The sequence below is a fragment of the Urtica dioica genome, chromosome 8, assembly GCF_054948205.1.
Source record: "Urtica dioica subsp. dioica isolate 48M chromosome 8, U.dioica_male_clone48M_v1_H2, whole genome shotgun sequence".
Lineage (NCBI taxonomy): Eukaryota > Viridiplantae > Streptophyta > Magnoliopsida > Rosales > Urticaceae > Urtica > Urtica dioica.
Genome location: NC_142763.1, coordinates 11906475 through 11931351, shown reverse-complemented (window position 1 = coordinate 11931351; position 24877 = coordinate 11906475). Strand labels below are relative to the sequence as shown.

The window sequence follows — 24877 nt, the reverse complement described above, 5'->3', positions numbered from 1 at the left end:
ACGAGCAAACCGAGCATTCGTCAAATATCAATTAGTTACAACTAATTAAACCAACAAAGATATCTCAATTGAAAAATAAAACCTTTTTAACAATTACCATATCTTCATAAGGGTGTTCACCATCAATTTTAATCAGTGTTTACATTGAAGACTCTTCATTGACATGAATTACTTTGTCTATGTGGCTATTTTGTTTAATTAATTTTTACTTATTTGCAATTTGAATCGTGATTAGACACTTTAGCTAATTTCCTTTCTTTTACTATGTTAACATTTAGTTTAAGTGACGAGTTTATAAGTCTCACTCAATCCATTGCAAAAGATCAAGTTCAATAATGAAATATCTTTCTCCTTCATTATTTTACTACTTTTATATGGTATCAAAATCATGCACGACTTTGGATTCCTTATTTCTCGATTGATCTTTTTTTATTACTTTGTTTTTCTCTCGTTCCGATGGGGAGTAGTTCGACAACACCCGCTGAAGCATATCATCATGCATTTTGATAAGAGCAATCTATACTTGATTAGAATCTAATTATGAGCTTGAATCTCACGCGTTATCGAGTGATTTTTATTGTTTTAATGTCATGAATGATTAGTAGATTTGAGAGATGAATTAAGATTTTGGATAAGAAGCGATCGATGAATCTAAATACATCAAAACGGAGGTTCATAAGCATTGGAGCGAAGATACTGAAGTCCGGCGTGTCGTGCGGTCTCTCCAATGCGCCGCGTAAATGAGTAACCAACTTCCAAAGAACTCTGCGCAAAGCGCGCACGTCAAGCGCGCCGCGCATAGGACTTTTCCAGCTCAAGAAGTCCAAAATATAAGGCTCTAATCATATCTAAAGGCCCATAAGGCTCCGAAAATATTCCAAAACACCATGTATACGAATTAGAAGGCTCATAACTAAAAGTTAGGTTTTATTTAGGTTTTTGTTCCTTGTTTGGCTCATTGGGAGAGAAGAAGGATCAGAGAAGAAGACCCCATCACCACCATTGATTCAATGTTTTTCTTCATCTCTTTATTCTTTGGAACTCCCGTTGTTTATGCTTGTGTATTTTAGTTTGATTATGAATTTTGTTTATTTATTTTATTTACATGTTCCTCTCGTCGCCATGATCTAAGCCCGTTAAGGCTGACGGCCTAGCTTTGCTTGATTATGCTTGTGGATTCATATTTAGTTGATTGAAGTATTTTTTTGTGTTCATCTTCGTTTTTGCTTTATTTAATTCTATGATTAATACTTGTATGAGATTAACTATCTCGTTCATAAATTTTAGGATTGTTGAACTGCTCGAGAGAGAGTAAATAATCGTGCGAGTGAATTAGATAACCGTAGTACATTCCTATGACTAGAGATAGCTAAGCTGCTACAGAATCGTGTGTACGCTCTTGATTGTAATGATTGTCGTGTTTTTAGGAATTGAGATAATGATATGATTTTCCGTATATTGACATAGGTTGTTAGATGCTAGAGAGAGATTTAAGAATATTATTACATGAGCGTGATTAGTAAATAGAGAGAACCAAAAGATCGTGCTTAATTCTAGGAAGCCCGACGATAGTAGAGTTTAGCGAAGTCATTGCCCTCATATCCGTTCACTCATCATTTCTTTTGTGTTTTTATTTATTTTTGCGTTTTTAGTTAATAATCATCATCTTTATTCTCGAGTTCAATTTATTACTAGCTCGTTTATTTCTCCAGTTAAACTTAGTCCTCGTGCGATCGACTCGTACTTACGATTTACTACTTGAGCGATTCCGTGCACTTGCGTACGAAAATATCACAACATCTTTCCTTTGTGAGCTACATGGAGATGTAAATGATTTCTTCATTTGGCGAAAACATATTTTGTCGACCGTACATGGTCATGATCTTGATGAATTCTTTCTACGCACACCTAAGACCACATAGAATATTGTCGAAGATCAATCATGAATTATGACTTTGGGAGAGGCAATGACCAACTCCTAGTCTAGCGGCTTCTGTCGCGAGACCATAGACGCGGCTTTGACAGAGGTTTCATTGCCAATATCCTAGTAGTTAAAACACCATTCTAGCGAGTCACGGTATTTATTGTTTCGCTCTTTGATTTTGCAAGTTTTTTTTTTTAATGGACAAAAATTAAAATCGGCCTGGCATTTAATAAATTGTTGTGTTTTGGCAAAAAGTTATAAATCTAGAACTATAATTCATTATTAAATGGTAATTTATTTTTGATGTTAAGTTGCTAATTTTTTATTTTATAAAATTTAGAATTTATTGAAGATATATTTAATTGTGTTAGTTTGTATTTTTAATCTTTGAATATATAGACTATGATTTTTAACATTTTCTTCTTTAATGTATGCTAATAACACAGAGAGATACTTTTTGGTTGAGTTTTCAATTGAGCATTCTTTACATGCTGACAGTAAGTCTTGCTATGTTAATTATTTTCACGAAATTGGAAACAAAATACTTATAATACCCTTATCTATATCAATATCATTTTTAAGCTACAAATGATTATATTCTTGCAAGACAAATGGAAGATTTCAAATAAATATCTCTACGAACTACGGCATATATGATCAAATCCGATAAAGATAATTCATATTCAAGTCATGCCAGCTTAACATGGCCTCGTGTACGGAACCCATTTGCCCTACAGAGATATAGTGCAATAATATCATAGATAGGATTTCTGATCGAGAGCATAGCTGGTTTTTGCCACACAAGGAAGATTATTTATATATATAAAAAAAAACCTATCATGTACGCAAAATTCATTTTTTATGATTAACAGTACGGTTGGGGGATTTTCACATCAGCCATATTATGTTTTTTTCACATTGATTATCCAATTTTTTTTTTCTTTTATCAAGTTTGAAGTAAGTGTACATGTATGATGTTTGGCATGTATACATGCATTTCCCTTTGAATTACGAACCACGAAAAATCTTTCATAAAAATCAACGACTTAAAAGGTTATGGATATCCACTTATTTTTGCTACTTTTTGTTCCCATTCTCCGAATCAGACAACATGCAAATAATACAACACTGCTGTTGCTGTCCTTTTCTTATATATCTACTAAATTATATATATATATATATATATACATACATATGTGTGTATATATATTTTTAATCTACTATAATATCGATCTATCATTATGAGTTGCCAGCCATTACTTACCGATAGACCATATAACAATAAGATCCTACTTATAGTCAATTAATAATGGGGGTTCATACTGGTGTTATATATATATATATATACACATACATATATACATATATATATATATATATATATAATACTCGCGAGTTGGTGCAGATTGCTTGATATTAAAAATATTATTATTATTTATGGGCTTTATTTTTTATATTATGAAAAAATATGTAATTTACCTAATGGCATATATTATGATTTTTTTTTTATATTATGTATTCATACGGGTGTTACTTACACACACAATTACACAAATATATATATATATATATATATATATATATATTATAATTTATATATGTATGTATTAGCATTATATCAGAAACGCTCTCAAATTTTTGTATTATATATAAACAAACAAAATACTCGCATATTGTTGCGGATTGCTTGATATTAAAATATTATTATTATTTGTGGGCTTTATTTTTATATTTAAAAAAATATGTAATGTAATTTCGATAATGACATACATGTTAATTTTGCAACTATAAAAGGACATAAATATTACGTAGAATGAATAGTATTATGTGTGAGAGGGGACTATCATCTCTTATATTTATATATATATATATATATATATATATATATATATATATATAAATGTAAGTCCTAAGAATTATTGACGTGGAATATATAAAATCAGTTGTACTTGCTTAAAATAATTCAGATAATTAATTCTCTCTCTCTCTCTCTCTCTCTCTCTCTCTCTCTCTCTCTCTCTCTCTCTCTCTCTCTCTCTCAAGAAAGAGCATGTGAGTAGGGAATCTTACATCACATTGAATCGTATAACCTTCCTTAATCATTTTCACGTGGAGATAAGCTTTCCATTGACAAGTGTTAATTAATTTGATAAAGGGATTATATTATTAATGGAAAATTAATATTATATATGATTTTAATATTACTGAGATGATCTTAATTAGGCTAATAAATTTTTTAAACATAAATTTGTTGCAATTAGTCATTACATTGGCTCCTTTTAAAATTTTAGCCAAAGTTTTATTTTATTAAAAAATAATCCATCAGCCCACATTAAATTAAATAAATTAAAGAGGAGGATGTTGGGTTAGTTTAATGTACTGCAGATTTGTGGGCTATTTTTTAATAAAATAAAATTTAAGTTATTTAAAAAAAAAAGATGAACTACTGATCTAATTGTCAATATACTCTTAAACATATATGCCAAACAATTGGCTAAAATGATTTTACTTATATATAAATATGCCAGTCTTATCTATTGTACATATATGCCAAACAATTAACTAAAATGATTTGACTTATACATACATATTTATATATACGAGAGGAGTTTTTATGTGATTTTAATATACGAGCAACAACAAGTTTCAACTATGTAACGCTCAATCAAATGGAGCCAAATTCACATGATTAAAAATAAAAAGGGTCTTAGAGCAACTTTAACGGTGCAAATAAAGGACTTGCTAGCAATTTTAGAAAAATCAAAGCTAGTTGCTTACCATTGTTGCACTTTTTTTTCATTTGCTTATTTAAGCAAAGTAGCTCAATGGAGCCAATTGCTCTAGCAAAACAAATGGGTCCCACTCTTTTTTAAACAAATGAGAAATGTAGCAAGTGTATATCACATTCCACTTTCTCCATGTGAGTGTATCTCACTCTCTAGTTTTGGAAGTGAGTTTGAGCAACAAGCTTTAGCATTTATTTTATTTGTTTTTTTTTTTTTAAAGTTACCCATCCGGATGGCTTAGCTAGGAGAGTAATTGGCTTACCAATGGAGAAGAATATTGTTGTAGCTTGAATTGCTTATGTGGCATGGTAAGCTAATTTGACATTAGCTAACCATTGAAGATGCTCTAAGTATACCACCAGCCTAGGCTGCATGTAAGAATGTGAGTATAAATCCAACCAATGTAAAATTCTTTTATATTGTGAAGTTCAAATGTTATCTTTGTAATTCGTTCTTCAATGTCTAATAATTTTTTTAATATTTATTTATTTTTACATAATATTTGTTACACAATATTAAATATATTAGATATTTATGCATAAATTACGAAGACATATTTTAAATTTTATATAAGGAAGATTATTTTGTGAGATTTGAGTTCACACACCCAGAGACAATAGGTAATGTCACCGTCTAGGCGGTTGGTGGTCAATGTGAAGTGTTGTGAAATACATTATTTAAAATGTAAAGAATGAAGTAATTTTTAAAAGGAAAAAAAAAAAAAAAGAGCCTTCGGTTACAAATATATGATTGACTTCTCAATTGTTTAAGGTAGAAAAAAAGAGAGTTAGGGGTGGGGGGGAGGACATGGTTCCCACTACTTTTTCTTTGTTATTTTTGTTTTGAGAGATACAAGCAATATTAATATTCTAATGTAAAATTGAGAAAGCTTGATCACGTATTAGTTTTAATTATAATTTTAATACCCTCGCCTTTAAAATTATTTGTTCGAAATGTTATATGTGTTAGTCCTCTCACATAAAATTGAGAAAGCATGATCACGTATTAGTTTTAAATATAAAAAATGAAAATTTTATACTTATAGTGATATTGTAATCAAATAATACCTAAAGTTTTTATATTTTCGTGATTTTCATAACTAGGGATGCCAATATATGGGTAGGGTCTAAGTAGTAGAACTCTGCAAATAAGACTTGCAATTTTTTTAAAACTATATTTTATTCATATTTCATATCTATTTATTTTTAATGGGTCCGAGTCTGGGTAAATCTAAATGGGTACAAACTAACTCATGAGTTTTTTTTACTCATTTGATATTAAATTTATTGATAAAAATATATAAGTCTAAAAAATACATAAATAAAAAATAAACAAATTGAAAAAATACTAAAATTAATAAATACGTAGATTAAAATTTTCTTATAAATTTATAAATATAGTAATAATTTCGAACGAGTATGATATGATATATATGAGTAGAGTTCTTGGTAGGGCCGTATTTATACTCATATAATTTTTAATGGGTAATACACGTACCCTATTCATTACTCATTTATGCATGTAAGATCATAGAGTCTTGTGGATACACGAGTACATGAGTAAAATTGTCATCTCTAGTAGTTACTTATAGTTCATTTGTAAGAAAGTATTAAAATCGTTTTTATTTACTTAATTTAATACTATTTTATAGAATCGTTAATCAATTAATTTCCGATGAATATTAAATTATGATTATATTACTGAATTTGAACTTTCATTATTATGTCAACGTAATGATAGATAATGCTATTAAGTGACAAGAAACTGAAGTTGCTGTCGCATATTCTGTATTATGTTGCACGGAATATCTTTCAAGCCAAGCCTTTTATTAATGGCTTTGACTTTGACAGCATCGAAGGTACGTACTAATTTCTTGACTTAAGAAATGAAAATGAATAAATTATGAGAAAAATAACTAATTTAAACGTTTGACATTACTAAATAATCAATATTGGATAAATTTTAAATAAATAATCACTTTCAGACGTAAATTTTAGGTACTTTCATATACCAAACGTTGATTATTTACTTAAGATTTACGTATGAAAATGAATATTTATTTAAGATTTACGTCTGACAGTGATTATTTACCTATGATTTATCAAACGTTTGTTATTTAGAAATATCAAGCGTTTAAATTGACTTCTTTTGTTTTCTTCCTAATTTTATGATAAAGTATACGCTCTGTTATTAGTATTAGTATAATATATAGTCTTAATATTACTATTACTATTACCCAAAAATTACCAATATTCATGCGTTGCCAAGAAATTTAATTATTAGAATAACCTAATAACCCCAAATTTCGAATACATTTTTTTTATTTTTACGAATACATATATATACGGACTAAAAAAGTTAATAACTTGAAAACTTTTTTTTGACTTTTCTTACTTGAATAGTAAAATTAAAAAACTGAACTCTGTTTGATAATTGTCATAATACAACTCAAAAAGTTTTCAAGCTGTATTTTATTTTAATGAAAAAAAAATCAGAAAACAGTTTTTTGGTGTTTTCCAATTTTTCACTCTACTTTTTTAATTTTTTTTTTCTTTTTTTAACTATCTCTTCTTGACATCTCATTCTCTCCTCTCAACATCATTCAAACTTCTTCACTTTCGACTATCGAATTTGTTTTCATTCTCCGAAAAATCCAAGTTTTACAATTCTTGCATGAAAACTCTAAACTCTTATATCTCAACAACCGGAAACTCCGTTTCACAAACCGTAAATTGGGTCATGATCCTCTTGTCGAGTAGATCGGTTTTCATCATTTTTAGTCAAAATTAAGTTTCAAAATTTGATAGTTTTCGTTCTGATTCCAGCGACAAACGAGGTGTTTTCCGGCGACTCTGTGACCAATCATCAAAACGAAAGGTATTACGACAATGATATTTGCAGCAAAGGTTTTCAATTATTATATATCTCGACGCCTAATTCTTCTGTGGATTATTACACTTCAACTACAAAAAGCTGGATAACAAAATTGAAATCTTTACCAAACAGTTAATTAAAAACAGCTGCAAAAAATTATTAGACTGCAACTATAAAAAACTGAAAATAGAAAACAGAAAACAAAAAACAGTTTGAGTGAACTACCAAACAAACCCTACATTCTTTTTTTCAATTCATTCTAAATGGCGGTATAATTCACCAAGGGAAACTAACATTTATTTTTTCTTTTCATTTTCTAAAATATTGTCGGTAACAAGAAAATATACTTGAAAGAACGCTGTTTAAAGCAGACAACCAATAAAGACCTCACTATATATATATATATATATATATATATATATATATATATATATATATATATATATATATATATATATATATATAAGACTTGTTGACATAAATTGATTTGAGCGAGCTTACAACTCTGACCGTTGAAGTTGATTAAATTCTCCAGTAAAAAATGGTTATATGCCAGTGTCTATTTCAACCCACATTCTTACAACTACACTTTAGTCCTTGTACATATATATGTACCAAACTACAGAAGAAAAAATGTGACAATAATTTGCTTGGCAGTTGGCTCTGCCTTCATATATCTTTGACCACGTTGGTACACATATATACGATACGCATATTTTTATATAATGTGTATCGCATTTGGTGCCATGAAGTGTGCAATACTTTTCTTTTTCTACGTTTATAATCAAAGTCGTTGTTTTATATTGATCTTTTCCTTTTTTCCCACTCCAAAAGGCCAATATTTTTTTTTATTATTATTAAAAATATTTTTGTTTCCTTCTTCTCATAATCAGATAAGCAGGTACATCAAGTCCACATAACTTACTCAACATCGTCACCGAATCCAAACGACAAGAACAGGTAATCAACACCATAACAACGCATGAACATAATCATAGAATGCGTGAGAGCGTAGCGATTTAACACATACGTAAAATATATTTAATATATTATTCAAATACGTGATAATTACAAGGTTGATCAGCAAAGGCTATTATTATCAAACGACACGAGTCTTATTGGGCCTCTGCACGTTACCATGTCATGGATTTGGATATAGAATATGACTTTACTTGCAAAAATAATTTCTCAATCCATGTGACCTTCATATCATTTATATGATTATCTAATTTTTTTTTAATGATCTGGCGTATCATTCTTTTTCAAACACGACATTAAAGTGTTTTCCAGAGAGACCTATAGGCCCATTTGACTGGTAATTTCCTCAACATTCAAACAAAATATTAAACTATATTATATGACTGTGTATTATATTTCACACCAATCGCTCATTTGCTTGGATACGGAATACTGGCTCATGGTTTTGAACAGCTAAGATACTATTCGATTTGGTAACCCACAACATAAAAGGAATCACTCTATTTAATTCACTAGTATAGTTGTATTGTATTCATCTTTGTAAAAGTAAGAATAAGGATATTGTAGAGAAAAAAAGTGAAAGTAAAACAGAAACGAATTTGGCTTTATATTCATGTGGGAGAAAGGTCACACGGCATGGGAATGGTAATATATCTGGTTCACTAGCGCCATTGTTACTCCAACTGTGTTTTGTATTTTATATCCCACTATAAACTATAAAGTAAAATAAAAGTGTCAAACGGCCTTTTTTTTTTTTTTTTTTTTTTTCTATTTCATTCAAATTTCAAGCCCGTTGCTTACTTACGGCCCCGGCCTCGTTTATATTTTCCAGGCATGAGGAGTAGAACCTTAGTCTCAGTTAGGAACTAGTCCATAAGTCTATATCCAAGGTTTGGAAAGGGCTAAACACATCCAAGAAAAGGCCCAAATCAAATTATTTTTAAAAATTAAAAATAATTGTTTTAATACAAAATTTTCATCTTCAATTGAATCATCCATACATTTGTTTATCAAAATATATATATTTTCAATGATTTAATTGAGTGAGATTTTTTTTTTCCTTTTTCTTTTGGATTGGATGTATAAAAGATAGTTCTTATATATAAATATTTGAAATTTAACTAAAAAATAGGTATTATTATTATTTTAAAATGGTTGGACCCAAGCCATTCTTTGACAAGGACTTGTGCTGGGCCAGATTTGAGGGCCTATATCTAGGCCCAGTCTGCCAATCTTTCAATACATTGGTGCCGATATCTCGTGAACTCTTCGATGACAAAAAATCAGGGCCTAGCGAAAGCCCAAATCAAATTCTTAAATATATATATATATATATACATAATTTTAATTTAAAATTTTATTTTTCATCGAATCAACCGTATATTTCATTAAAAAACAATTCTATTTTCAACAAAAAATAATTCAAGTAAATTATATAAAAATAAATTTTTATTATTTTAAAATGTTGGATCCGGCCATGATTTTTCAAGGACTTGGTTCGAGGACCATACCTTAGGCCAGTCTAGTTCTTCAATGGGCTTTGTCTGGTCTGACCTTTTTTGGATCAGACTGGACTAGCCCAAAAAAATAGGTCGGGCTAAGCGGTCAGCAAGGTTATTTGACCTTTTTACATGTATAAAGTAGAAGGTGCCAATGAAATCTAAACACTAGACCAAAGGAAAAAGAATTGTTGAACAATCACATTGAATTCTAAACTACTTTTAGAATGAAGTTCAAAAGATCTGCAAAATCTTGTTCTTTTACCTTTCAATATGTTTGAATATTTCTCTTTTTGGTTGAGTTGGCCTCTATTTTATGTATATTTTTCCACCACCGCTTAAAGGTTCAAGTTTTGACCACCGTTGATTGCAAACTACGGCTTCGCAGACCCTTCCAGTAGAGAAGTAGACCTCATTCTCACTGCCATACTCATAAATATGTCCATTTTCAATGTTCCTACCATACATTTTAGAAAGGAAAAAAAAAAATACAAAGTTGAAAGTGAAACTACTGATTAGCAAAATGAATCCAATACTCCTATTATTCTAATTGTTATTATTCCATACTCGCATCAATAAAAATACGACGACATTCGGAAAAAATGACAAAAAACGAAAAACAACGACAAATACAAGAAACTGCTCTTTATTGACCGTTTTTGCTCCGGTAGCGGCACCGCCGCCGATTTTTGCCGGAATTTAAAACTTGATTTCAACTTTAAGTGTAACACAAATAGGCAACTTGACTTTTCAATACTAAAAAGTCAACACAACTAGCCAGCATATAAAAGCTATAGTTCTTAAAACAAGTCATGACCAGATACGTTTATTATGAAATCAACTTTAAAATATTCTGAAACTCATTATTTCAAATTACATTACAATCAAGGACGTGACATTTCTAGAATAAAGTCGCATCCATTCGGGTTAAGTTACGCAACAACACGAAGACAATTCTTGATCACTGTAGTATCTCTCAGCCTTCAAAGCTTATTGAGCCAAATCTCTTTTAAACTGAAAAAAAAAGACTTGACAAGCTAATATAACTGATCTCAAAGAGCCAAAAATGAAAAAGAGTATCTCTTGAGATTACATGTTATTCGGACTTCAGAGTGCTAACTCAGCAGCGTTAAAAAGAGAGAAAAAAAAAAAAAAACAGCATCACCAAAAGGCCAAAAATTACGTATCCACTTTTCCACTCTACAAATGAAGAGAAAGATCAAGTTTCGGATCCGTGTCGTTCATCGGCGGAGATGAGGTGTCATCTTCGGTGGAAGAGCCTCCTCTTATGCTCCGCTGCCAATTGACGAAGCTTTGCTCGTCCTCTTCGTAGCCGGCTCCGTAGTAGAGCATTTTTCTGTGCCTCGGCGCGGGGTTGGAGGCGAAAGATCGGTCGGGGAATTGGTGGTGCGTCGGCGCAAAGTAGCGGAACGAGGCCGCGTGGGCGTTGATGAACATGGAAGGGTGTATGAGGCCGAGCGAGTGGTGGTTCGGCGCGAACACCATCGGCTGAGGGAAGTTATTGAGAGGCGAGAATTCGGAGACTCGCTTGGCCTTCCTCGCAGCGCTTCTCTCTTTCTTGTGGGCGTTTTGGTGACCCCCCAAGGCCTGCGAGCTGTAGAATTTTCTCGAGCAGAACAGGCACGGGAACACTCGAGATGTCGTTATCGCGTCTTCCGTGTCGTTGTTGCTCGCTGATCGCGCCAGTTTCTCTCCGTCGTTCTCCATTTTTTTTTATACCGATTCGGAGAAGGTGTTTGTGTATGTGTGTGTGTGTGTGTGTGTTGTTGTGTAGTGTGGGTTAGAAGTTTTGGCGTATTGAGCTGATAAAAAATGTGTAGGGAAGATAGAGTTCAGAGGGGTTTCTAAAGGAGTTGGGAAATGTGAAGTGTCTCGGTTGTAATAATTGTTATATAGAGTGTTTTTGCTGGACGCGGAGAGGATGTATGTATGTACGTATGGGCTTGGAAACAGAACAGGATAAGTGAGAGAGAGAGAGAGAGAGAGAGAGAGAGATTCCATTTTCCAATCCTAAAATACCACTTCTCACCAATCACTAATCAAAAGCAAGCACACAAGCTTGTTGGATTTTTCTCATTTTATCTCTTCCCACCTCTGACAATTGCAAGTTTTTGGTGTGTTTTTGCTTGTCTCAGAGGGGGTGTTCTTAAACCTCTCTTTCGAGCATTTTTATGTTGAGCACCCACTAATCAAATCCCTAGTGGGTGCAATGCAAAAAAAAAAAAAAAAAAAAAAAACAGTTTTAAGCTCAGTTCATTAAGAAAAGGCAGACTCGGAAACTGGAAGTGGGTAATAAATTAGAGAGTGTGCGTGGAATAAATACAAGTCAGTTGTCGGAGAAGCTTAGCTTACACTCTCACATTAGATGGTGGAGATGATGATGACGACGACGATGATGATATGGCGATCAGGTTTGTGATCTCCAATGGCAAATGTGTAAGGGATTGGGCGACTTTAATAGCTAAAGTCAGTGACCCCCACTTGGCCTGAAACTGTGACTCAAACTGACTACTAGTTTCAATTTATTTATATAAAAAAATACAAATAAAAAATTAAATAGTTATGGGGGTGAAAGACCCACTAGTGTGTTCTTGTCCTGCTCTGGTCTATCTTCTTCACCGCCAATCTCAAGCAATTTGCCACTTTTTTCCCATTCCTTGCATGCACTGATATCTCAACGTCACTGCTTCTCCTACTTATTTAATGAGAACGGGTATCCAATACTTTTGCCGCTCCATGTTTTCCACTGCCACGTGTCAGACGATCTCGCTTCCCGACCTGGGGACTGTGTCGGGTTTCCACATCTTAAATGCCATCCGAGTGCTGACAAATCCAACGGTTCTAGTTCCACAGCGGGTCGGGGACCCAAAACTGACGTCCCAGCTATTTATTGCACTCTTAGCTTCTCGTTCTTCAAGATTTCACTTGGCTACAAAATTGAAACGGAAGTTTTGCCGTTTTGCTTTTGCTTTTTTTTTTTTTTTCTTCTTTCATATCTTATTCCATTCTTTGACAGACATTCTTTAGTTAAAACTTTAGGAATCGATCAAACGTAATGGTAACGGACAATCTTGTGTCATACTGTAAATGACCAAATACCGTGTCGTATAAAACCTTTCCCTATGCATGTGTGTGTATATATAATATTCCACGCTCTATTCAAAACAAAACCAGAAGTGGCAATACCCGTGGAATCGAATTAGTCCTATAGATTAGAGGTAAAAAAAAAAAAAAAGCACAGTAAGCCAAACTACACAAAAGTGCAAGCGATACAGAAACATACCTTCATTGTTATAGGACGACAAAAGATTGCTGTGTCACAAACCACGGAATTGACCACAGACTTTAATGGGAAGCTATTTTGATCTGGTTACGGAGGGTAGACAGACTTACAGATAATTAAATTATATATAAATAAATAACTAAACAAGTCTACGCAAGATCATTTGGGAAATGAAACCAGCTCTAGCTTTTCTATAAAGAGAAATGTTGAATACAAAAACAAAAGGAAAAAAAAAAAAAAAGCTATGAAAAGAAATATGAACTATAAATATCGAGTCACGTTCTTGATACATGTACGCAGTGACATATTAGGAAGTGGGGATCGGAGGAATCGCACTATGTGGAGAATTATACGACTTCTTGAAGGAAAGATCAGCGACAAAGGATAACAGTTAACAAAGGATTCAAGGTTCAGGCACAACCGAAACATTTGCTGAGAGAGAAAAAACTCGAAGACACCACTTCTGGTTCAACATCAGGCTTCCGGCGAGGAAGGTGCTTGAAGAATGCTTTCACCGCTCCATCGACACCGTCTTCGTCCTCCATAGCCTTGGCAAGCTCAACGGCTCGCTCCTTCACCTGGATTTGTGTTCGTATTAAGTGACACATCTACTTGCTAGTTGAAAATTGAATTCATTCATGTAATCATAATTACCTGGGGATTGAGCATATATTTTATCGAGTAGACCAATTTTTGCAGCGAAAACTCTTCGACTGGGATTGGTGATGGCCCAACTCCTCGTACGTGTACTCGTTCTCCCCAGAAAGGTTGGTCCCCAAAGAACGGTACAATTGTCGTTGGGCACTGTAAAAGAGAACAATTACGACGAAGCGAACAAGAAGAAACTGAGAAATTACTGAAAACACAAAGAGGTTATAGAGCCACTACTGCGGCCTTTAAACCGGCAGCTGTCGTTCCAGCACCTCCGTGATGAACCTGAAAGAAGAGCAGTAATGTATAATCAAATTCACCGCACGTTCTGTATCTATTGTGTAACGATGATGAAAGTACCACGAACAAAAAAAAATAGCAAATGCTTGTAAGACAAATAACATATCAAGGTATAGTATCTACCATAATTAAGACAAATAATTCAAGAGCGGGAACATAGTTACAACTCTGTCCGTAGGTTTAGGAATCTATAAATGTTATAAACAGGCCTTACCACAGCTTTGCATTGTAAAAAGAGCCAGTCGTGAGGGCAATTGTCCAGTAAGTATATGGAGTCTTTGGGTTCGGGCACTGGTAATATAAATAATAAAGTAACTCAGTCACATATACGGACTAATATAACAATATTAGCTTACAAGTAACTAAAGCAAAAACTTACAATTTCCCAGGCCACCCCAACCTTTGTTAATAATGCCTCTTTGTCCAGTTTTTTCAAGTGCTTCTACTATTATCTGTGTCATTTTCTCTGGCTCTTGAACTGGCTGACAAAACAAAAGAGAAAAAAAAAAATTAAGCAAGGATACATTTCCTTTGCTTTTATTCTTAGTATGAAATTCCGAACGAAGCAAGTTTTTACGACAAAGTTGATAAAAAAAGTATATATTTGCACTAGCCCTTATGAGGATGAGTATCCATAATATCCTTTTGAATTCTGTTATTTTATGAAGAACCAAAATATAGTAATCTCCCATGAGGTCTGGGGTTCGGTTCCGCATCAAGTAGTATATTTGAGTTTCCTCCTCCAAGAGATTGTAGCATTGATGGGTGGGCAATTAAAAACAAATGAAGAGCCAAGAGTTTAATGCTAATTGAACATTACCAAAATGGCGAAAAGGTGTGTTGTTTAGAGATCGAAAAGGAATGATGACAAGTTTAAAATACTGATTGACACCATAATATATCAACAAAATAGTCGACATCTACGCAACAAAAAATCCCTCAGAAACTTCCCCATTAAGATGGAAAGCAAGCATGTATATCTTTGGATTTGAACAAAATATTTACTTGAAACCAATAAGTACTGTGTTACGATCCTAGTTGACTCTCACATTGTTAAGTATGGGATTGACATGTGAGAGTCCCACATTGCTAAAGTATGGGCTTGGCATGTGGGTTTATAACCTCTTGGGCACCCTCTCCCTAATAGCTAGCTTTTGGGGATGAGTTCTACCCAAAGGGTTGTATCATACTGCCAAACCAATATGCATGTATACAGCGATAAATCCTGTCCCGGAGGTATTCGAAAGAGAAGATCTGATTATCGAAGCTACGCCGATTCCTTTGACTCCAAATACTCCAACAAGCGGTTAGGAAAGCATTCTTCGCCAAATGAACCCATTTTCTATTTGATCCTGGAGCTTTACAGAGACGACAAAGATCTTGAAAGGAAGCTGTGACATCAATGCTGATGATGGGACGATTAAACATCCTGGTCCAAACAGCCTTGGCAGTTCTACACTTGATGAACAGAGATAGCGGGTCTTGCTGGTCGATGAAAAATGACAGCAGTATCTGTGGGATAACGCTGTGGACGGGTTAAGGTTGATGAATGGTGCGAGGACATGGATTTTACGGAAAATCCATCGATGTCGGGACAGCCAAGCCATTTGGTCTTGGACTCAATCCCAAATAGCAACATGCTTCAGCTTTTGAAACAAGTGAGATCCCGTGTGATCTTGCCAGGGTGGAGAGGATCTGAGATTGCAAACTGACTGATGGGTGTGCACAACTGGAAATTCTAGCTCGGGCTAAAAATCTGGCAGCAAAAGCGACTTTGGATCTTCACAGGTCTTGCTAAGATCTAACCACTCATTCACCGCGAACAACCCATTGAACTCGACTAAACAAATCTCATCACGAACGGAAGAAACTGATTTCCAAGATCTGTGATAAGAACTTCTGATCGAAATCCCAGGGTACCACCCGTTGTTATCAAGACCATGAAGGGTTCGATCACTTTATGCCACAGAGCATTTTGTCCAGTGGGAACCTCCACACCCCATTTGGACGGAAGAGCAATGTTACAGTTCTCAATGTTTCTGATTCCCAATTCTTTTACTTTAGAAGCACAACAAGTCTTCCCAGCCACCAAATGTCTAGATCGATTATCCTCAAAGCCTTCCCATTGGAATTCCCTAATAATTCTTTCAACGGTTAAAAAAACTCATTTCAGCATTCTAAAAACTGACATAAAGTAGATGGGAAACCCCAGCAAGACAGCCACTTTTCCATCCGACAAGGAGTTAGGAGACCGTGGCGACCACGGGATCTCAGAAATCTTTTTTTCGGGGTACATCCGAAGTCGCAAGCCAAATTTCAACAATCACGTCTTGCAAATTGATGCCGAGGGAAGTGTTTTTCATCGACATTAACTCTTAAGAACAGAAGCCTCACAGAACTTATGGACTATAGAAGGCTCTTCGAGAACAAGGGTATCGTCCACGAATTGGACATAAGCCATCTAAATATTGGATCTCCCCACACGGCAAGGAATAAAAAGATCCCTCACCAACACCTATTTGGATCCGATGAGCCAACAAATCATACACCAAGGTGAAGGGAAAGAGGGTCGCGTAGCCAAATTTCAACATGTGGTTCTTAGGTTTTCCGTTAACTAGAGTGAAAAAGAAACGAACACAAGACATCTGCAAATCCATGATCACCACCGGGCAACCTTTCTTCTCAAGAACGAAGTGTAAAAAACTCCAATTCACTCTATCGTAAGCCTTTTCTAAGTCCAAGTTTGGAGAAGCACCTTTTTGCCCCTCCTCTGGTACTCTTCCGCGATCTCGTTACCGACGATAATCAAATCTGAGATCTGCTGTCCTTTAACAAATACTCCCCTGGTGATATGCATAGTATCCCCATCACCTCACTAGGTCTCAAAGCAAGGGTCCACCTTACACAATCCGGTATTTTCTGGGGTTGAACAAATGTGGGTCTCATGTCACTATGTTGTCGATGATTCCACTGTGCCAAAAATCCGAAAAAAACTTTGACGAGTAAAACCATCAGGATCCGGAGATTAGTTACTAGGAAGGCTTAAAGCAGTGGTTCTTAATTAAAAAAAAATTGTTGACGCAGGAGAAAAAACTCACCAGGCTACCAAATCCCACGTAAATGGGTTTGTCGCCAGCTTGAAGCCATTTTTGAAGTTCCTCTGGTGGTTCATAATTTGAAGCAAGATCAAGGAAGCAGAATCCAACTACATCAACTTTTGGACCCCAGTCTGCAACTCAAGTAACAAATATTTGTTTGGTAGAGTCCAAAGAAGTGGCTCTAATGCATGACCAGAGCCAGAGCAGGAAATAATTTTAAGCAGGTGGTGATGAGCAGGGGAAGTAGAGTATTTTAATTAAAAGGTACACCCACCTTTTGGTTTAGGAACAAGGTGAGGACTCCAGATATAGCCATGTGGAATATCTGAATCTGAGCCTTGCGAACCACTTAAATAAGTTACAGGACGAAGTTTCAGCTTCTTCTTGCGCATATCATTTATCATGTCTCGAATGCCAAGCCAAATCAACGAGTCCACAATTTGATATGACAACTGAAAAATGCGACAAAGTATCGTAAGCCACAGAGGGTCTTCAGAAAATAAAATATATAACAAGGTAGGGGACTGTAAAAAAAAAAGAAGAAGAACTCACCCTATATCCAGCTGGCTGTTTGACACGAGACAGAGGATGTGGAAATTCACTAGTTGGCCTGATGTCATTAGAAACATATAGCAATTTAAATTAAAATTAATGACCATATTGATGTAAAATCAATCTCTTCACTCCAGGAAAGTTCGAATGATGCAACTGTTTGTAAGCTTCTACTCGCAAGACAAGACTTACGTCCATGGCATTGTGAAAAATATATGAAGCGGTACTTTAAGTGCCTCGGCCACATGAGTATGTCCTACAGTACAGAATAAAAAAAATATTTTAAGTACAAACAAAAAACCAAAACATGAAATCGTAGAAAGCAATATATTCAGAGCAGAATATAATACTAGACATGAATAGGAAACACTAATACTTATTCCACACACACACACACACATATATATACACACACACACACACACACACATATATATATATATATATATATATATATATATATATATATATATATTGTCTCTCGTAAGTTCTTGAAAACTGAGAAGACAGCAAATGATGGGGTAGACTAGAAAGTAGCCTATAGAAAGTGTTTGATTAATTTTACAATCAAATTTACATTAAAAAAATAGGGATACATACATATGCCTTTCCATCTACAAAAGTGCAATAAATTTTTACAAGAAAAAAGGCTTAAAAAATAAAAGTTTACAAGAACACTGCTTCTATCTTGACAACACTGTGAAGAGTACAGTAATTAAAATGATCTGTCATTAGCTCATGCTTACCATAGGCTGGAGGATTTGCAATAATTGCATCCGCTTTAAAAAGAAGTCCAGAATCTAAATCTGGTTCTTTACAAGCTGCAACTAAAGAATATATAATTTCCTTCATTTGATTCCGTTGTACAGGTATCTCAGATGGCCCTGATGGTAAGAATCCTTTATTTTTAACCATATCTGCAAAACAGGAAGAAAAAAAAAATTGAACTCAAACTAACTAAAGAAATACAAGATAGAATGCTGCTCTAACTTTGAAAATAATTCAACGCGTTCAAGCCAAGGAACGCTTCTTTCATTCATGTATTTAAAGATTTACAGTAATTTTACGAGTGTAAGGTCACAAGCAGTGTTCATCAATCAAATCAAGTATTAATTGCAGGTAGATGAGAAAGCTGCAAAAAGACTAGCCGAGACCGAGTAAATAAACACAAGTGGTGAATCGGGTACATACAACCAGCTAGAACTTTGGGGTCACCGCCTAATGGGTAGAACTCCAATCCAGCGGTCAAGACAAACTCTTTGAAATTGGAATGACTTGCTAGTCTTACACGATGGCCATAGTCCTGCACAATGATGGTAAATATACACTCCCATTCACTGAGGATGTTAAAGAAAAAAAGTGAGGAAGAGTACATGAAACTGAAGAGGTTCGTTTATCATCGTGCTTTTCAAATCTATCTTATTCAAGGATACGCATTTCTTGCGAGGATTACACATTTGCAACATAAGGGAACACCGCATAAGATTTGGAACATTGCATATAATTGTTACCTGTAAACGTTTTCCGATCGCTATAAATGGCTGAACATCTCCACGTGTTCCAACGATAAGCATTACGATCTCAAGTGGTGGTATATCCTGAAGATCCGCACAATCAAGAGGCTCTGCGTCACTAAATTCTGGTTGCGAGTCTTTTTGTCCAGCTATAATGGGCAATGGTTCAACATCTCCTGGAACTTCAAATTCCACAGTTCCATCATCTTTCACAGTAGCTATTCTTTTTAACAACTTAAGCTGCACAAAGTAACTTACCTCAGTAAAACATAGTTAAAAAAAATTATTAAACATGATGAAGATATTCTAATTTATTTTGTTGTGCAACTTGTGAATAAAATACATTTTTAACCTAATATTCTTCATTTGCTAATACCAAAAGACAGTTCACTTGAAAAGCAGTCAATTCTACAGAAGCAGAATAAGAAAGAGAAATCGGAGTTGTCTCTGTGTCGATTTACCTTCTGCTGGAACGGAATTTTGTCATCATAAATTTGTGCTGCTTCTATGTTATGCTGTCTCTGCCTCTCAGTTTTAGCCCGTTCCAACTTAAGATGACCGGAATGTGACTCGGATTTTTCGGGATTCAATATTTCCGTCGGTAATGTGTTTAACTTAACAGAAACTCTGCCAGAAGTTCCTGAATCACCGAAACAAGAACTTTATATTGAATGTCAAGAATAAAAAGTTCTTAAATGCTATTGACGAAAGCTTCACCACATGTTTGAATTGCTTAAACGAATTGAATTACGAAAGTAAACAGAATCGGAAAAGTCATTTTCTTGCCCTTTATTGCTAACCAAAGACGAAGCGAGAAATGCAATCAAGACAAACCTGGAGATTCACTTCCACCGACGTTCGCCGGATTATCTCTTCCGCTGGCCTCACCGCTCTGGACTTCAAACCTGTCGCCGACGCTATAGCCAGTTCTCTCCACTTCCTTCTCTCCGCCTCCATTCTCAGCGCCGGTCTCTCGCTCAATTCCCGCCTGGACTTCGCCGGGATTCTCAGCGGACTGGCGGCGATTCTCCGGCGGCTCGGTCATCGTGGCAGCAAATCGAAACAAAATTTCGAGGAAGTTGCTTCGGAAATTCTCTACTAGGATTCCGGTAAGAGAAAGAGAATCAGTAATCTTTCCTTTTTCGCGAACATTTATTCTTTTGGTGGAGTTTAAAGGAATTAAAAAAAATATACTTTGATTATAGTTTGGAGAGAGAGGGGGAGAGAGGGAGAGAGAAGCACGTTGTAAGTCAGAGAGATCGAGTGTGTGGGGACACGTACGCAACTGCTCTTTTTTTTAACTGTATTATTATTTATTCTCCAATAACTTACAGGGGTGTTTTTCACCCCATACGCGGCAAGTCGTGTAAATTCTGATAAAAAAAAAAATAGTAAAAATGTTAAATGATAAAAAAAAAAGAAGATGTTCTAACAATTTTCTTGGCAAAAATATGTGTATATATACTAGAATGAGTTTAATACAACGAGAATTCTTGGGCAAAACTACCACCAACTCAATAACTATTTCCAATAATCCATCAAACAATAATTTTGGCCAAATATACCACTTGCCTCTGTGTGTAAAACCTTAAATACTCTTAAAAAAATTATTCTTTACATTTTATCATTTAATTCCTTCTCTCTCTCCCTAAGTTCTGATACCTCTCCAAAATCTCGTCATTCAAACTCACCCAAAATCAAAACTCTTCTTCTTCTTTGAACCACGATCAAAATCTTTGTCCAAACATTTCAGCGAATGAAACCCTTTTTTTTCTTTACGAATCTCTTCTCCTTCTCCACGAATATCTTCTCCTTTTCCGAATTCTACTTGGTTAGTTTCAGCGAATCTCTTTGCCAAAGACTCTACTTGGTTAGTTTTAATGTTTTTTCTTACCATGTATTTCGTTTTTGTGTATGTTTATTCTGGGTATGTTTAAATTTGAGTAAAATATAAGGTTTTCGTGATTCTGGGTAATTTTTGAAGTTGTTCAGCGAAGTTCGTAAGTTTCGTCAAATGTCAACAGTTGACATCAATTGTTGACATCTTATGTCAACAGTTGATGTCATCTGTTGACATATATTGTTGATGTATAATGTCAACAGTTGACATCAACTGTTGATGTATAATGTCAACAGTTGACATCAATTGTTGATGTATAATGTCAACAGTTGACATCTGATGTCAACAATTACTAATTTTGGATTTCTTCTTGATTTGTATAGTGATGACAGAAATTTATTTATTATTCAAGTACAGTGGTACTTGGGTTGAACCTGGTCGGTATCATGAGAAAGGATCATTCAGAATTATGGTGCCGTCTGAAGTGAACTTCGCTAACTTTGTTCAAACCTTTATGCCATCGAATCCCCTTATGCCACCAATACTCGAGGAGGGGTGGGATTCGGTCCCAACTCATGAATCGGCAATTCGTTCTACATTAAGATGGGATGACTACTTTTTTATACTTTGTTCATACTACTTTTTTTAATTTATTACGCTTTGTTCATACTACTTTTGTTTAGGAGTCTATTTGTTTAATTCATTATGCTTTTTGTTCAAACTACTTTTGTTAAAGAGAATTTTTTTTGTACAGACTACTTGTTGACCTCAACTGTTGACGTTGATGTCAACAATTGACGTCAACTGTCGACATCAATGTCAACAACATCACTGTCAACAATTGACGTCAACTGTTGATATCAATGTCAACAATTGACATCAATTATTGACATCAATGTCAACAACATCAATGTCAACAATGGACGTCAATTGTTGATATTAGGGCGGCGCAAAAAAACCGTAAAAACCGTAAACCGGACCGGACCGGTGATCTTTATACCGCCGGTCCAATTTAAAACGGTTTTTTTTTCCCCGGTCCGGTCCGGTCCGGTCTACTCACTTCAAACGGTCCGGTCCGGTTTTAAAAAAAAAACCGTTAAACCGGACCGGACCGGTTTATTTAAAAAAAAATAAAAGAAATAAATTAATGTCCAATTAGTCAAATTAGGCATTTGTGCATGTATTTCTCTCACATACATGACTATATGTTTTTGTTTTGGTGGAAAATTAATGGTTTTTTAATTTTAATGATGTAAAACGGTTCAAAACGGTCCAAACGATCCAAAACGGTCCGGTCTAAACGGTTCAAAACGGTCCGGTCCGGTCTACACGATTCAAAACAGTCCGGTCCGGTCCGATTTTTTCAGTTTTTTCTGATTTTTTGGCCGGTTTTGGACCAGACCGGACCGTGCACATGCCTAGTTGATATCAATGTCAACAATTGACGTCAATTGTTGACATCAATGTCAATAAACAGAGGGCTCATAAATCCCAAATGTCAACAATTGACATCAACTGTTGACATTGATGTCAACAATTGACGTTAAAATAATTAAAAAACAACTACAGATTGATAATTGATATATTGTTGATATTCATTAAACATGCTATCAAAAGCATACCAAAAGATTAAGATATGAGTAGTACGTGAACAACATTGCTATCAAAATCATACTAAAAGATTAAGATAAGAGTAGTACGTGAAACACATTGCTATCTATTGTTTACATTGTTTTCTAATTGTCATAAATCTTCATGTTCAATCCAACATGGGTCACTAACTTCACTACTCCGTGCCGGTATAAGTCGATCGTGAACTTTTGCCGGTGCATGTACATCTCCTCTTGTTTCACATCTTGCAGATCTAAGCCGTGAGACATAAACTCCATGGCCTTAATGACAAACATGTCACAATCATCACTGTTTTTTTTTTAAAAAAAATTGGGATTGGACATCTTCTTTAGTATATAAATACGGTAATATTAAATAATAGCTATATACGTACCCATTGCTCTGTTGTGGCATGGTGATAGGTTAATATCAACAAACAGAGAGATCAAAGATCACAGATGTCAACAATTGACATCAACTGGTGATCGAAAATTTCTTATTAAAAAAATTATAGATCTAATGTCACATTCCGTAAAAATTTATGATACGTGTATAGGAGTCAATTGTTGACGTCAATGTCAACAATTGACGTCAATACCAACAATTGACATCAATGTCAACAGTTGACGTCAATTGATGACATTGATGTCAACAGTTGACGTCAACTGTTGACATCAATGTCATCAATTGACGTCAACTGTTGACATCAATGTCATCAATTGATGTCAAAACCATTAAAAAAAAACAACAGTAGAATTGACTATCGTATCTGATCACCAAGCCATTCTTCTTCGGTCCATAGTTCATACTAAAATGTCTTTAATTTGATTTCAACTTTTGTGAAATTCCATCCATATGGCAATTTATCTTATAGTGGCTTGTACCAACGCATTTCCTCATCTTTTTTCTTCAACAATCCAAACTTCAGCTAACTCTCCATTACAGTGACGTCCTCAATAAATTTCCGCCATCACTGCATACAAATCAAGAAGAAATTCAAAGTTAGTAATTGTTGACATCAGATGTCAACAGTTGACGTCAACAATTGATGTCAACTGTTGACATTATACATCAACAATATATGTCAACAGATGACATCAATTGTTGACATAAGACTTCAACTGTTGACGTCAACTGTTGACATCTGACGAAACTTACGAACTTCGTTGAACAACTTCAAAAATTATCCAGAATCACGAAAACCTTATTTTTGTCCCAAATTTAAACATACCCAGAATAAACATACACAAAAACGAAATAAATGGTAAGAAAAAACATTAAAACTAACCCAGTAGAGTCTTTGGTAAAGAGATTCGCTGAAACTAACCAAGTAGAATCCGGGCAACGAGAAGAGATTCGTGGAGAAGGAGAAGAGATTCGTGGAGAAGGAAAATGGTTTCATTCGCTGAAATGTTTGGGCAAGGATTTCGATCGTGGTTCAAAGAAACATAAGGGTTTTGATTTTGGGTGTGTTTGAGTGACAAGATTTTTGAGAGGTATCAGACGTTAGGGAGAGATAGATAAGGAATTAAATGATGAAATGTAAAGAATAACTTTTTTTAAGGGTATTTAGGGTTTTACACATAGAGGCAAGTGGTATATTTGGCCAAAATTATTGTTTGATGGATTATTGGAAATTGTTATTGAGTTTGTAGTGGTTATGACAATTCCTCTTAATACAATGACAATTTATTTAGATTTATTATTTTTTTATAGCAAATGAATGTAGTTAGGTAAGAAGTAAGCAAAGTATTGCAAGTGTGATGTAAAGATGCATATTCGTTTTTTTTAAACTTAAATTAATCGTTTAAAATTAAGGGCAGTGTAGCAAAATAACCAAAATGAAACTATGAAATTTGTTTTTAGCCTACTTTTCATAACTTTTAGGGAAATAGCAACAGGTTTATGTGACAACAATTAAGGTCTGATTTGCCCTTATTTATTAA

The 24877-nt window shown here is 34.5% G+C and overlaps 2 protein-coding genes across 2 annotated transcripts; both read right to left on the bottom strand.

Moving 5' to 3' along the window:
* Positions 1-11149: 11149 nt before the first annotated feature.
* LATE (C2H2-like zinc finger protein) lies at positions 11150-11846 on the bottom strand. The gene has a single exon (XM_089624549.1). The coding sequence runs from the start codon at positions 11787-11789 to the stop codon at positions 11262-11264; it is 528 nt and encodes a 175-aa protein (XP_089480675.1). The 5' UTR covers positions 11790-11846; the 3' UTR covers positions 11150-11261.
* Positions 11847-13352: 1506 nt separating this feature from the next.
* On the bottom strand, positions 13353-20702 carry SGT (UDP-Glycosyltransferase superfamily protein). The gene is made up of 14 exons (XM_089622914.1): positions 20315-20702; positions 19942-20120; positions 19478-19720; positions 19158-19269; positions 18713-18883; positions 18159-18222; positions 17967-18024; positions 17689-17866; positions 17415-17545; positions 14696-14798; positions 14531-14607; positions 14254-14301; positions 14020-14169; positions 13353-13943 (listed from the first exon to the last, which is right to left on the bottom strand). Exons 1-14 carry the CDS (start codon positions 20523-20525, stop codon positions 13776-13778), a joined length of 1893 nt encoding a protein of 630 aa, XP_089479040.1. The 5' UTR covers positions 20526-20702; the 3' UTR covers positions 13353-13775.
* Between the last annotated feature and the right edge of the window lie 4175 nt (positions 20703-24877).

Excerpts from the sequence above, each read along its gene's own strand:
- LATE (XM_089624549.1), bottom strand. The coding sequence starts at position 11,789 with ATGGAGAACGACGGAGAGAAACTGGCGCGATCAGCGAGCAACAACGAC.
- SGT (XM_089622914.1), bottom strand. The coding sequence starts at position 20,525 with ATGACCGAGCCGCCGGAGAATCGCCGCCAGTCCGCTGAGAATCCCGGC. Across the intron at positions 18,884-19,157 it reads CCCCAAAGTTCTAGCTGGTT|ATATGGTTAAAAATAAAGGA; the intron begins GTATGTACCCGA and ends CCTGTTTTGCAG. Across the intron at positions 18,025-18,158 it reads TTTTTCACAATGCCATGGAC|GCCAACTAGTGAATTTCCAC; the intron begins GTAAGTCTTGTC and ends TAATGACATCAG.